The sequence below is a fragment of the Meleagris gallopavo genome, chromosome Z, assembly GCF_000146605.3.
Source record: "Meleagris gallopavo isolate NT-WF06-2002-E0010 breed Aviagen turkey brand Nicholas breeding stock chromosome Z, Turkey_5.1, whole genome shotgun sequence".
In the NCBI taxonomy this organism is placed as follows: domain Eukaryota; kingdom Metazoa; phylum Chordata; class Aves; order Galliformes; family Phasianidae; genus Meleagris; species Meleagris gallopavo.
Window position 1 is genome coordinate 22137994 of NC_015041.2, and position 15298 is coordinate 22153291.

At 39.0% G+C, this 15298-nt stretch overlaps 1 protein-coding gene and 1 long non-coding RNA gene across 5 annotated transcripts in view; one reads left to right on the forward strand and one right to left on the reverse strand.

Moving 5' to 3' along the window:
* The first annotated feature begins 6 nt into the window (after positions 1-6).
* Positions 7-2619, forward strand: LOC104914965. The gene is made up of 3 exons (XR_002109852.2): positions 7-436; positions 525-817; positions 2534-2619. It is a non-coding gene; the product is annotated as an uncharacterized LOC104914965 (long non-coding RNA).
* A 4011-nt stretch (positions 2620-6630) lies between these two features.
* IQGAP2 (IQ motif containing GTPase activating protein 2) overlaps positions 6631-15298 on the reverse strand; it is a 96501-nt gene continuing 87833 nt past the window's right edge. For all 4 annotated transcript variants that reach the window (XM_010725545.3, XM_010725543.3, XM_010725544.3 and 1 more), the window contains 8 exons: positions 14240-14342; positions 13150-13291; positions 11339-11426; positions 10359-10571; positions 9513-9673; positions 8883-9026; positions 7968-8076; positions 6631-7490 (listed from right to left, as the gene is read on the reverse strand). In XM_010725545.3, the coding sequence (XP_010723847.1) occupies positions 7377-7490; positions 7968-8076; positions 8883-9026; positions 9513-9673; positions 10359-10571; positions 11339-11426; positions 13150-13291; positions 14240-14342 (1074 nt within the window). In that variant the 3' untranslated portion in view covers positions 6631-7376. The remainder of the gene's footprint in view (positions 7491-7967; positions 8077-8882; positions 9027-9512; positions 9674-10358; positions 10572-11338; positions 11427-13149; positions 13292-14239; positions 14343-15298) is intronic.

The following is a 15298-nucleotide window of genomic DNA, read 5'->3' on the forward strand; positions in this document are numbered from 1 at the left end:
CTGCCGGGCGGGGCGGGACGGGCCCCGGTGGGAGGGCCGAGCGGCGCCGAGTCCGCCGCCGGGGCTGGGGGTTAGAGCGGGAAGCGCTGCCGTCCCGGTGGTATCCCGTGGGTAACGAGAAGCGCAAAACAAAGGGTTTCGGCCGAAGGTTCGCGCCACGCTGGAAGCACAGAACGACCCAACGACTCTCCTCGACCGCGTGCTTCTCACGCCCGCTTTGTTCTGAGCGCGGCTGCGCGCTGGGCGGAGCTGCTCCGAGCGCGGCCGCACCTGTGCGGGTGGAGGCGCGGGGCTGCCGCTCGGCTCTGCTCGCGGGTGGAGGCCGGTGTGCCGGCAGAGCTGCAGAGGGAGACAGCTTTCCCGCTATCGTTTGGACTGTGTTTGCTGAGAGTGCTATGCCACTCCACTGGTGGTTTGAGTGTATTTTATTCGTGAGGTATGTGCTGCCGTCATAAGCATTACAAGTCCCGTAATTTGCTGGGGTGTGCAGCCCTGTCCTCAACTATATACGTTTGTCTTTACAGCAATACAGAAATAACGGGAGGAATCCTCTGTTCAGAACTGGATCAGTTACAGGACTTTGTGTCATTTCTGCAGAAACACTGATGCTTAACTGAGAATAACAAGGATGGGAAGTCAACTCTTGACAGTGACTACCGATGCCCAGTTAGTTCCAGTTTTTGATCTCATCTTGTTCTGCAGTGCACTTCCCACAATTCTGGCCCCTGCTCCACGTTATCACAGTTACAGCTGACCTCTGTTTGCATGAAGCAAGAAGTGTGATAGCCATAGTGCTGGCCAGCTCTTCTGCCACCAGGTAAGAAGTGGTTGCTAACAAGAGACACATCCATGACCAAATCTCTGTCATCCTCAGACATAGTGGGGAGCCCACAGAAAATAGATTTTACTTAATCACAAACTCAGTTTTTATCAATTCAGAAAATACTTTAATCAGAGGTTACTTCTTTTTTTTTCCGTTTTGGAAGATCAGGTGAAGCCTTGAGCACTTCTGTAGTCTTGCTGCTATATAAGAATACGTGAAGGTAGCATAACAGCAGAGGCTTTCATAGCCAACATTATCTTTTTAATGTATGCATAGACAGAAGCTATTTGTGATCTGAACTCATCTTCCATGCTGCAGTTTTCATAAAGCTGCAGCAGCGAAGAGACATGCCTTCAAGAGAGAGGTATTTGCTGGTGGGAATGTCTGTATGGGGAAAACTCACTGTGCCACTCATGTAAACACCTATTTTTTTAGCTATTATACTGCATACAGTTCTGAAGCATTACTCTGCTTTTCTACAAGTTGAGGAAAACCAACCAGATTCACTTCACTGAATGAAATTCAGACACCCTATGAACACTCAGAACTTTGTGTACGTGCTTTCTGTCAGAGGCACTCTATTTATATAGCCTGTATTTATAAGACTCAAATGTGGTTTTAATCTTTGTAAATACACACAGCAGAGTGACATCGATGACCTAAATGTAGATGGCCTTGAAAGAATATGTATAAGCAAACACAGAACGAACTCTAACACACTATATATAGTAAAAACATACCATGAACCTATTTCCATTCCTTGCAGTTGTGGCAGCATGGTAAGAATTCTGTTTTACTGAAAAATGCAAAAGGAAACATCTTGCCAAGAGTTCAAACTGGAGATTAGAGAAGTGACAGATTAAGATCTGCAGTGGGACTACATCCTCAAGTTGTGAGGATTTATGTGCTTTGAACACTAGTTTTATAGAGAAGCACTGCACTATTTTCCCCAATATTCACAACACGCCAAATTACTCTGACAGACAGTTGAAGTTAAGCAGGTATTTTCATTCTAATAGACTCTTTCATAGCAGAAATTGAGGCTTCAGGAAGTCTGTCCTCACTGCTGTTCAGTGCCAGCACAAGAGGCAATGGGCATAAATATGAGCACCACCCAACACTTCTGTGCTATGCTGTGTAGGTGGCAGAGTGCTGGCATAAGTTGTCCAGAAGCTGTGAGATCTCCTTATTGGAGATTATTGCTGATAACTCAGCGAGCAGCTAAACAGCTGTTTGCTTTCTTGCCCACTCCCAGTGGGATGTCGGAGAGAAAAGGGTAAAACTTGTAGGTTGAGGTAAAAACTATTTATTAAGACAGAAATGGAAGAGAGAAACAATTCTAATGATAATTTTATAAGTAAGCAAATAAGTAAATAAATATATATTTACAAAACAAGTGATGCGCACCACAGTTGCTCACAACCCACTGACCAATGTCCAACCAGTCCCCAAGCAACAGCTAACCCCCCCCGGCCAACTCCCCTCAGTTTTATAGTTTTTTTCAAAGCACACCATATATTATGGGACGTCCCTTTGGCTGGTTTAGATCAGCTACCCTGGTTCTGTCCCTTTCGAGTTCCTTGTGGTCTCCAGCCCCTCACTGGCAGGACAGTAAGAGAAGCTGTAAAATTGAAATGTCCTTGGCTCTGTGCAGCACTGCTGAGCAACAGCTAAAACATTGGTATGCCATCAACATTGTCTTTCTCCCAGAGCTGAAACAGAGCATCAACAGAGCTCCAGACACTATGAAGAAAATCAACTCTGACCCCAACCAAATCCAGTATAAATGTCTTCAGAAGCCACCTGGATGTGGTCCTGGGCACCCTGCTCTGAGTGTCTCTGCTTGACCAGATGAGCTCCAGAATCACCTTCCAACCTCACCATTCTGCTATGTGAAAGTGCACAATCACATTCTCATCTACAGCAGTCAGACTATTTGATACATCTTACTGAAATTAATCATTGCCTTCTAAACACTCTTTTTTCCCTTGTGTCAAATTTATAAATTGGATTTAAATTTAAATTGGCATCAGTCTGGGATGGTGGCTTTTTCTCCAAAAAGTATCCTTACAAGCGGTTTTGAGCTGTTTTGAAGGCTGAAAGAAAACAACAAACCTGATGTCTGCTTCAAAAATTTGATAATGTCCTGGAGAACAGGAGGAAAAAAAATGACATGGTGAAGCTAACAGATTATCTGTATTTTTTTTTTTTCTCCAAGAATCTCATTTGTGTGATCTACTGTTACACAAGTGGAGACATGTCCAAGAAGTATTCTAAGTGCCTACCCTTAGTGCCCTGAAGATAATTTGAATGGGGCAGCTTCACAGTGTTGCATAGAAATCTGCATCAAGGTCAGGTATTTGGAGCAATGTGCTATGCAGTTAACTTTCAGTCATAAGCTAGGAACAAATATCAATTAAGGACCTTTCTGCAAAGAAATTAGTCTTTTTTTTTTTTAACTTTGAATTTATGAGTTTATAATGTCTAAATATTCATCTTAATGGGGTGGAATTAGCAGAAGGCTGCATGGTACTTCCCTGTCTGCTGGGTTAAACCGCAACATAAACGTGTCTTTCTAAATGTTTTACTAGACCTCACCAGAAATATACACTTTTTCTTATATAAGTTCCAGGTGTCTTTACTGGTGGGCCACTGGTTGGGGATAATCCACAGACCACTAAATCTGTGAAAGATGTGAAGGGAAACTCATGTCATACTCACAGCAAAAACTTTCCATTCTGGCATAAGGAACAGTTCCAGAGCTCTATGTTCAAAAATCTTATTTTATCCCTTATTTATTTATCTATCCCTATTTCTCTTTTCTGGTACCTGAAGGGTGCTTACAGCGAGAATGGTGTTGTTCTCTTCCCACTGGTGACAGAACAAGGGGAAATGGCTTCAAGTTGCATCAGGGTGAGTTTAGGTTAGATATCAGGAAACACTTCTTTACAGAAAGGGTAGTTAAGCACTGGAATAGGCTCCCCAGGGAGGTGGTTGAGTCACCATCCCTGGGTGTGTTTAAAAACTATTTGGATGTGGTGCTCAGGGACATGATTTAGCAGAGGGTTGTTAGAGTTAGGATAGTATGGTTAGGTCGTGATTGGACTCGATGATCTTTATGGTCTTTTTCAACCTGAGTGATTCTACGATTCTGTGTTTTTTGTATCACTGTAAATTAGATTACTATAGATACAGGAAGTGAATAAAAAGCCCTACTTCTTAGGATTTTCTGTTTGCACCAAATTAAAGTCTTGTATCCTGTAGTTACGCAACTCAGCTTGTTACTTTCTCAGTCTGGGTAAACTAATTGTAAGGGAAGTGAAGAGTTCTATCTTAGAATCTACAGATTCTAAAACTTGTACCACTTTTAAATTCTGTTTTTTCCATCTTTCTCAGCTTTTTGTTTTGCTTTGTTCTTTTGGTAAGGGGCATGTTACATTGCAGTACTGCAGTGCTTCATTCCTGTACAACACAGCAGGTCAACCAAGAAATAGCAAGAAAGCCTAGAACTATCTAGTAGCATTGCTACATCAGTGAGGAAGCAGCCATTTTTCTAATGATCAGGTACTGTGAGATCACAGTGATGCAAGACTCGGGTTGGTAGTTACTGCTCTAAAAAGGAGAGGTTAGAACCTTATTTTAGAGGCAAAACCAGTCCCCCAGGTCTGGGAAAAGGGTTGTGCTGTCTACGTAGTTTGAAAGTGTTTGAAGTCCCGTGTGACTGCTGCTCTTCGAATTTGCTATTAGGGGAAGCTTATTTTGTTGCTTCTGCTTTCTTCTAAGGCTGCTAAACAAGGTTTGCAGATAGGCATCCAGTAAGACAGACCACAGCTGTCACTTGTAATAGTGTTCCTCTTTGCTTGGCCAAATAAGATAGACATTCTTTCTGCAATTTTGTGGCTTGTTTTAGAGTTTCAGAGCTCTATCAAAATGAACAAGCTTGTACAAACTAAGTTAACTGTAAAGCACTCTTGGGTCAACTCTAAAAATCTTATTGTAGAGGTAGAAAAATGTGAACTGTACAGCTGTCAGCCAAAGACCACTGGCTATTATAATTTCACTATTACTATCCAGGAAAAGAGACTTAAAAAACAAACAGGAAGGATGCAATTCCTCCAGTGATGGAAACAGGTGAGTAAAGCACTATTAATCTACTCTGGCTTTTCCCTCCATTTTCATCTCTAGCAAGGCAAGTCTTTCCATGAGATCATTTCTTGAATGAGCCAGGTTTCATCAAGTAGTATCTAGCTGCATACACTTGGAGGCCCAAAGTTTTGCAGCTTGAAGTAACCTCCTTGAAGCCCATTTTTTGTACTTTTTAGTAGATCTGCCAGTTTAACAGGTACAGAATTGCTCTGCGAATTACATAGTACCTGGTAGTACCTGTCAATCTTATATTTAGGTAGGAACCATTGTGGTCAGTCTTGTTTAGTGGGTTTGTTGTTTGTTCAGTGACAAACAACCAGCTAATTAAGAAAAAAAGCTTCTAAAGGAGATCACAAATTAAATGGAAGCTACTCTTTGATGCGTACTAGGAAAGCAGGAATGTCAGTAAATGCCTGAAAGAGGTGACACCAAGCATAAAGACCCAATGGGAACCCAATAACTTTTAGTAAGCAAGTGTACTTCAGGGTGCAGCTAGTAGATGACCAATAAATGTTCTATTCACATTAGAGCTAAGCAGGCCTTGAAGAAGAATCCAGAGATACTGGAGCAAGACAGAGGAGCAAGCAAGGAAAACGCATAGGGGAGATGAGTGACTGGGGAGCAGCTCAGCAGGAAGGGACCTGGGGCTGCTGGTGCCTGCAGGCTCAGCCTGAGCAAATCACACTTAGGGTGCGTTAGTGCAGCACAGCTACATGGTCAAAAGACTCTCCAACTGCAGTCAGTGTTGGAGCAGCCCTGCTTTGAATATTGCGTGCAGTTCTGAGCTGCATAACACAAAAAGGATATAAAGATACTTGAAAGCATTTAGAGGAGGCAAGAAAACTGGCAACAGGGCTGGAGGAGAGACTGAGAACACTGGGGTTGCCCAGCCTGGAGAAGAGAATGCTGAGAGGAACTCACTGCTCCCTGCACCTCCCTGAAGTGGACAAACTAGATGGCTGGAGTAGTTTGTCTTTGCAGGTCCCTTCCAAGTGACCTGTTCTAAGTGCTGCTTTCAGCTTCCCTACCAACTATTTTAGGAGAACCTGGATGTTAATGCTAAAAAGTAACATCAGCATAGCCAATAAATGTTAAATGGCAAATGTGTTCACACTTTATGATATGCCTAAAGGACTACACCTGTAGTAAGTGTCATCTTTTTTTCAGCTTGTATTGTAAACAAATCAGTATCTATCTGCCACTAACTTTAGTTTTATTTCATCTTCAGAATTATTATTTGTATGTTTGTTTCTACAGTCTATTCCAGAGTGCCTCACTACATTTTCATCTTTAAAGTTATATGCCACAAGGAAAGCAAGAGTAGGAGCTATTTCCCCTCACTTTATATAGTACGTTACTCCCTCTACAAGCTCTTGCTCTGTAGATGTAATTGCTGGTTTATCAGAAAAATCACCATTACTTCCAAATGCATAAAAAGGTTATGAAGTCTTCACTGCTGAAAAGCCTTCCCAAAGTGTACTGTAAGGACAACCAAGTTTAACTAAATTTTATTTTATAAAAGTGCTGAAAAGTTCTTTCATTACCATCTGGGTTGTTACTTTAATTACCTTTTAAAATGTAATTTAGGAACCAAGCCAGTTTAATTAACTGAAATTTATTTTACATAGAACAATCTCCAAAGAATATTTAAAAAATCTAAATACTGATTTTATTGCATTTATTTTCTTACAAAAAAAAAAAAAAGACAGACAGGCACAATTTATGTATTCAAATACTTCAAGCTGAACAGCTGTTTACTGTTCAGATACCCCCATGCCACTCAAAAGGTTGTGAATGTAGAAAATGTCATTTTACACAAGGCAGTAGTGCATTTTATTTAGTAGGAATGAATCAAAACATAGTTTTCCACAGTAAAACATTACTATCACTTTATGATTACCTATAAAATTTTTTGAATTGCACAATAAGTTTTCTTTCAATTGACAACTGCCAGAAAATAGGCTTAGTATGTAACTAAATATTTGTGCAAGCTATCCCCTAGAAACAAATCAGGATTTCTTTTGGTAAATACTTAAAAGTCTAATACAAACTATATTATATATCTGAGGTCATTTAAAAATGTTTTTAATAAGAAGAGGCATATATATTCAACTAAATTCAATTTGTCTACTTAATATCCACAAGAGCTGAGTGTCCTAAACAATATTTTTGATTGAAAGGTACCAACACCAATGAGATCTGGATGTGTTTAAAATATTCTATTTCGCATTTTTTTGCTTTACTATCAATGATGCAAAGGCACTGTATACATTCCTCTGAACATTTGGTGTTTTAGTTTTTTTAAAGTTAAAAAGCATCCAATGACAAATTTCAAATGTTTAAAAGCAAGAAAAAATACTGAGTTGACTTCCTACTGATGGATGTTGTCCATGATATCCGAAGACACTCATTTTCCATAGAACTTCTTATTCAACAGGAATATGAGCAAATTAACATTCACTTTAGCTTTGTCAAACATTTTCATTACAGCCACACCTTCATACTGCATCTGAAGCAAATCCTGTAATCATAAATAAAATTGTTATCCTTTGCTTGAATCCATACCTCACAATAACCAGATCGAGTCAGTTTCATCATGTAATAACCATCTTAAGCTCCTGGTCCTTCACAATTTAAACAATTACAAGCAACTACTAGGTAGGTATGAAAACACTGCATGTTCTCTAGATCCCTAATTATAGGCCATTAGTAACAGCAAACAAAAAGAAAGATTGTTTCCTGTGTATTTTATTTCTCTTGGCTTTTACTCCTTGCACTGAAATAATATGGCATTTGGTTTGATGCATGCAGTGGTCACTCTAGCATATACATTATCTCTACTCCAAACCCAGCATCCTACACAAGTTGCATAATTATTCCCTACTTGACCTGTCTGTTGATCAAACAGTTCATGGACATATTAGAAGTCTGAAATTCTTCCTGTTTAGAGCAAATGCAACTGTAGCTATAGAGCACAGTGAGAAAATTCATACTCTACCTGGAAATTAAGCTGCACTTTTTCCATCTCAACACCCAGAAATTTTGCTTTGATTTCGAAGTCACCCACTTCTTCTCCAGGTGTGATATCAAACATCACATTCTTAAACCTTAAATCAAAACATACGAGTCATTGAGTATGTATGCTATGTAGTTTTAAAATACTTCAGAATTAGTCAAGAGGAAAATCTGCAGAATAATAAAAAAAAAAAAAATTCACCAGAGGCATCAGTGTGTAAGAACAGCTTTACCTCCCTCCCAGCAGCAGCAACAAGAGCCACTGGACCTCAGCTCAGATACTGGAGGACTGTCAGAAATGCTGTCCTAAACTTCGCTCCCGACACTGTTCCATCTGTCACTTTGCCATTAGTTAAGCAGTAAGGTATGAGAAACCACACTGCAAATTAAATGATCCACCTTAGAAATCTTCATAGCCAGCTGGCCTGTAAATGTGAGCTCTGTAAGCTGGAATTATAGCCATGGTAGCACTTACTTACAGACATTACAAAGAAGAGATCCTTACAAAACCTCACTACTATGAACAGGAGAGATGGTCATAGCTCAGATCACAGAGAACAGCCATGGTCAGGCACCAGCTCTATTCATCTTACCATAGTTGGGAAACAGCCTATGTGATATTTACTCAAGGATAGGAAAATGCTTGGTCAGTAAAATGCTGCCCACCTTGTATGCATCTCATCTAAGCTAATGCCAAAACCCACTTAATTCCAGTATTTTACTAAGGTAATGCAGCAAGGTGTAAGGGAAGAAAGTGAGTTATGAGTCATGTTTCCTCCAAACGTTAAAATCTAGAGGTATGTTAGATGCAGTGCAGGAAGATGAAAATACTTTTAGCGAAAGCCAGACTCCTTATGGAGACGTGGATTAGAAAATACTTATTTTGTGCCACACTTACTGGTTGGTTTGAAGATCTTCAATTTCTAGGATGACACCCTTTTCATGCAGCCTAGCAGCAGTGTACTTTAATGATGCCTGCTTCAGTTTCTTGCTGCCCTTCACCTCCTCTTTTCCATCTACTTTAATTGACCTCCTTGAATTTCTAGGAGAGAACAAGAAAAATGGCTTGTGATTAATCTACCAGCACAAAATTTTGTATTTTATACTTCATACACTCTTCTAGCTTTATTTTTCCTTTGTTCATTGACCTCCTTAGTTGCTATTAATGAACTAAACTAATATTCAGACCAAGTCTGAGAATTCAGGGGAATTTTATACACTTCGCAAGTATTCAAGACATATTTCACAATGATTTTGAAAGAATATTTGCTAGTGTTTATTTGAACTTCATTCTGAAATGCAAACCCTATCTAAAAGAGTCCGCAGTCATCACTTAAAAACAGCAGTTCGGAAGCATACAGTAGTGGGCATTGAATAAAATTGGCCATTAAAGTTAATTTTTGGATCTCTAAGGTATGCACTGAGAAGACTTCCACTCATGTCTATCTGTTGGAAAGAAAACTTTCTACCTGCCCTCCTTCCTTATAGAACATGTAGAAATATTAAGAGACAAGAAGAATCTACTCACTTTCTTGTTAAGTTGTCTAAACAAGTTTTTATATAGGTGTTGTAGTAATTAATTTGTTCTTCGTAAAATGCTGTCTTGGAGTTAAGCGCATTCAAAGTCTGCTGAAGTTTCACCAGTTCAGCTTTTCGGTGATGTCTGTATCTTCTTTGATTCCGGATATCCTAAAACAGAGGATTCAGATTTCTTACGTAGTAGGATTATTAACTTGATATTTAGAAAAAAGTGACTAGGATTAAGCACTATAGTTATGTGACTGAACAGAAGATAATCACATCGCTACTCAGGTTTGCCAGTGATGGGAAGTCACAATTTTCTAATTCTGGGTAAATCAAGCTACTAGACAACAGCTGAAAGGGAGATCAGATCAGATGGTTCCAAGCTCTCTGCTTCCTGCAGTTCTGCAGTGCAGGATTACCACACCCTCTGCAAATACTGTTGCCTCAAAACCCAACAGAGCCAGTGGAGCTTCCAGCTGGAAAGCTAGCCTTGCAGATGTTGGCACTACACACACCAGCTTTGTCTCTTCTGCGTGCAAGCCTGTATCTGCTTGCTCATGGTGACTGGGGCAGCTGAAGCTAAGTGAATGCAAGCTGTAGTGTCTTGAACTCTGCTACCATTTCCAGGGCATTACACTAACAGACTGGAACATCCAGAGAAGAATCAAATCTTAGTTCACTGATGATCTAAAGGCAAGATAGTACTCTATTGCATAACTACCTGAACTGGATAATGTGCAGCTGTAGCAGTTGTTATCCAGACTTGATTATCTCTTATTATCTCTGTCTAGACTGGATTGAACCTAGATGCCTAAAATCCATCCATATACAAGGAACACGTTTCATTTACCTTAGCAATCTCATTTATAATTTCTTGGTACTTTGTTGCTGAAGAGACTAATCCCGCTTGTTCCAAAGTCCGGAGATTTCTCTGAATTTTCCTTTTCTTCTGTTCTATTGGTAGCTGCCCATCTTCAAAAATAGACTGACTGCGCTTCATCTTCTCTGGAGTTTTGGAATCTAAAATAGCACGTTTTTCTACAAGTTTCGAGTGCTCAGATTCCTGGGTAAAAAGAAATCCAGAACAGTTACTTTCCAATTCAGTCTACAGTTAAACATCCAGATGCACTGAGTTCTCATGGGGATTACTAAGGATTGAGGTGCAGTCTTTATTCCTCTGTTCTTACCAAGTGGTTTGTACGTTACCTTACTATCCATATTTGAAGTAACTAATCACAGTAGGCACAAATTTCAACTAATTCAAGCACGTTTGAAATTAGCTAGAAGACTCAGAGGCTTGTTGTGTGACAACTCACATGCATACACTGAGGTAAGCTAAGATTTATGCACTCAGTATCTCCAGGGGACATCTTCAACTGGGAGCTCTTCCCACTCAGTTCTGAGCAGCAATTCCCAGGCCTGTGTTTGCTTATGTTGCTTAAGCAAATATACTTGGCAGCAGAGAACTTAAGATTCGAAAGTTCACAAGAGAAAATAAGAAGTAGCAGAAGGATACATCTCAGGCTATGTGATAATAATACAGCATAAGAAAGAAAAGGACATGTTTACAAAACATTTATAGAATTACTAAAGCTACTGTTGCTGTATTAGATTAACATTAAATCTTGCTATGTTCCCCCAAAGCTCTTACCATACACAGACTGAAAGACAATTTGAAGTCTTGCATTTTAAATGCTCTAGAGCTAAGTAGTTTAAAATTGACAACAATTTCTTTATTACAGAGACAGGAAAAGCTGTCAGAAATCTAAATCTTTCAAATAGCTAAATAAAATAATTTTGTTCCCTATTCAGATACAATACAGCACTCACCTGTTGTGCAGTAGCTGTTGTTTCTAATATTTCTGAGAGTGTATCCCCTGGCTGTGTTCGTATCATATCCACAATAAGTCTTTTGGTCCTTTTAAAAAGGATACATGGATATTAGAAAACAGTTGTCAAAGGATCATCACTGCATTCAATTTATTAAACAGTAAAACTAGAAAGCATGCCCTTTGTACTTGGTAATGCTTAGTTTCTTCTATTTCAGATATTCCACTGACAACTGAACATCTGACTTCTCATAGTCAAGAAGAGATGTAAGCACTTACTTTTCTCTCTCACTTTAGAAAACACTTCACCACTTAGCATAGCAAAACAGCAGCCTACATGAGTAGTTTAATTATGATCATGATATAACAGGAGAAAGAAATGCACTTCTGTAGTCTGAACTAGGCAGGTACATTAAGGATCACGTTTACAATGAAGTGGAAGAGCACTCAAAGCTGCTGAACGTCTGAAGGAGTTGTGCAGCTGACATAAGGCATTGATGCACACTTTGGATGTTTCTCCAATGACTGCACATGAAGCTCATCCTCACCAAAAGAAGGGAAGCTGTTGCACTCTGATATGTAAATGAGTTCTTTTTTGGTAGAAGCTTATCTGTAATATTTCGAGGAAAGTCCCACCACAGAATTGTGTTATTTAGAGGACACTATTATAAATGAGATACAGCTCATTGTCCTTAGGAGTCAACAGAAACCTGAAGATGCAACTTAGGTTTTTAAGTAACATATGCTTTGTGATAAAACCTCAACTTTACATGGGTAAATAACCATTTTAAAAAGAGGTGGAGTTTTTTGTTGCGTTCGTCAAGATTGGTAATTCTGACAAATATGTAATGGGGTGGGATAAAAGATATAATCGCGCACAATTGCATACAACATTACAAAAAAAAAAAAAAAAAATGCTGACTACTTGAGTTTGACTCGAGCTTTCACAGAGGGAGCAGCAGGGTGGGAATGACTGACAGCACAGGCAGAGCCCAGCCTCACTCCTCCTGTGCCAGGAAGGTAAGCTGCTACATCAGGAAGCTCCCTTGCACTTTGAAGTCTTCTAGACAGAATTAACTATAAATCATTGGTCTTGCCACAGATGCCTTAACAAAGCCATTTAAAAATAAATACATTGATATTTCTCTGGAAGGAGGTAAGACTAAAAATAGAAGTAAAGAAGAAACGCATCCCATTGTTCAATTAGCCACAGGATATTATTATAAGCTAATACTTATTCAGGGCAATTTTAAATAATTTTGATAAAGGGGTGCTAATAAATGATAATAAATGCTTTTGTGAAAAAGATTTTGACTTTATGGGTTATTCCAGTACCCATTTCTTATCTGCTGACCAAATAGAATAAACATCATTTCCTTTCCCTGCATGAAAGCATGCACTATTTATGCAGAAGTGACAGCCACATCCTGTTCCAGTGGGTGATGGCAGTACATCAGGGAACAAGTTTTCATTTGTGGGGGAGGAGACAACAGTAATACTGTCCACCCATACACACCTAAATAGATTTTCATCTTCAATTTCCTAAGGCTGTGATGTTTTAAAGCAGAATTATTTTAGAACTTCCTGGAGAAGTACTCACTAGTTGGTCTAATCATGGTCCAAAATACAAGTGGCAGTAAAGCTTATGGAAAGATAAAAATGTTCTGGAAGAATTGACAGTTTCTCTGACTTATTCAAGAGTCTGAGTGCATCCGAATACAAATTGGCTTTTTAAAACTCAAAAACACATTTAAACAAGGAAGAAACTCACATTAATATTCTTAAGAATATATACTTTTGAGCTAAACTTACTTTATCATCAGGCTTTTGAGGTCCTGATCTTCACCTTCTCGTAACTCGTATTTGCTTGTTAGAGACAATGAAATCTCTGTTTTTGCAAGCTGATTCAGTGTGCTTTCCTTGTTAGGGTCATTGGGATCAACAGACCCTTCCCCTGCAAGGAAACATCTTTCACTTCAGTATACCAATTTTCCCATGTGTCAGTGCACCAGACAAAACAATAGCATAGATAAATCACTACATTGTCAGAAGTTTTAATAGCATGCCTATTTCTACCATCCGTAGCAGCTTTTTGTTTTTTTAACTTTAAACAAACAAAACTGTATGCCATCTACTATTAAGCCCACATATAATATTTTGGAAATGCCTCTAATGTCTTCTGTTTCTATGTACTGCTCTGAAAGAGACTCACACTTCTTTTAAAGAAGAATACAAACAATTTAACATTCTTTGTCCTAACAGGTACGTAACAGTGAAAAACAATAGCTATTCACTTGGAGGCTGGCATTACTTGTGATGTTATAACTTCTTTCTGAGCAAGAAGGAAGGTAGTTCACATCCTAATACAATTATGGCAGATTAAACGTCAGCCACATTTATTCCTTACAACCTTATAACAGATTTGTGTTCTTTTAAAACTTCATTTTTATCTGGATAATTAAGTCTCAGAATTGAAATCTGCTATTTAAATTCTCTGTTTTTCTGCAATTAACAATAAATCTTAAGGTCAGGTTATTAAAAATCATTTTCTGTCTGCAATTTGAGCGCAAATTGACGATTTTTAGAAGCACTAGCATCATATATATAAAATGTAATTAAACTTTAAGGTCAATATTGAAATTAGAAGCTGTGCATGTAAAAACAATTCTGTCAAACAGAGCTGGATGTACTGACTGTGAACAGCACTGCACTTAGTTCCATTATTAGAAGGCTCAGCTATAGTGAATGATGTCAGAAGTTTTCAGAGCACAATTCTATAGAAAGTGAAGAAACTGGTAACATGAGAGAGATGAGAGTTTGTGTCCCTTGTAGTAATTAAATCTACTCCCTGTCTAATCCCACCCTAGAGTGATGCTAGCCATGAAGATGAATAATGGCCTACCAAGGAAAGACTCCACATCAGGAACAGGTCCCAGCCCTTCCAGCAATTCGTTCAGCAGGTCATTTGGTTCAGTGGCAATGGCATCCTGGTGTTCTAAGAGTAGCTATAAACAAAAGTAAATGAAGCTATAGACTGAAAAACATACTTGCGTACAAATCTATATGCTAAAATACCAGACCCACTGTGGTATTCTTGAGGACTCAAGGTGAATGGGAAGGATGCTCAGTTCTAGACAATAAATTTAGAATTGTTCTTGATGCAAAGCAGCTTATTGTGTTCCTCCTGCAGTCATTTCCAGTGCTGAATATTACAGCTGAGCACAAAGAAGTTCAAAATATATCTTTGCAGCTAATAAGATATAATAGGGCAGTGACTCAAATAAAGCTTTTCAGCGTTGCATCCTGAACTGAGCATATAGAGGGATGAAGACGGGGTCAGTAGTGCATAGGAAAATGCTTTACGCCATCCCAGGTTTCTAAATCTTTTAAGTACTGCAAACTGTAGTCAGTCAGAAGTTGTTAGTTACCACACTGACAACTAAAAAGCCCAAACACAGTATTTCAATCTTACATACAAAACAGTTAATGAGAATTACAGGCCTGTAATTTAATTTTTCCACTCTAAAGTGCAGCAGCTGCACCACGGTGTACATAACGTTGATTATATTGTGAGAATTGCTGAGAAACACTGGTCATACTGGGTGAAACTCCAAAATAGATAATGCTATTCAAGCACAAATGACAAATACTTTCACAGAACAGATTATTTGGTGCAAAGGTGAGAGACATACAGAGAGGTGCAAAACAAAGCTGAGAAATCCAACAGATCCCTCATTCCAACTACATCCTATGAAGTTGTGCAACCAAAACAAATGTTAAACAAGCACCATCTGAGATGACAGATGTTTTTAGCAATCAAGGCTATTTATTTTCAGTTGAATAAAGCCAACTTGCACTCTGGTGTACTGGATGCATTCTATTTTTTCCGTAGTCTTTCTGACAGAGTTATGGGGAAGTTCTCCATGGTTCTCTACCATGCCTTCCCATTTCCCTTTTTTTT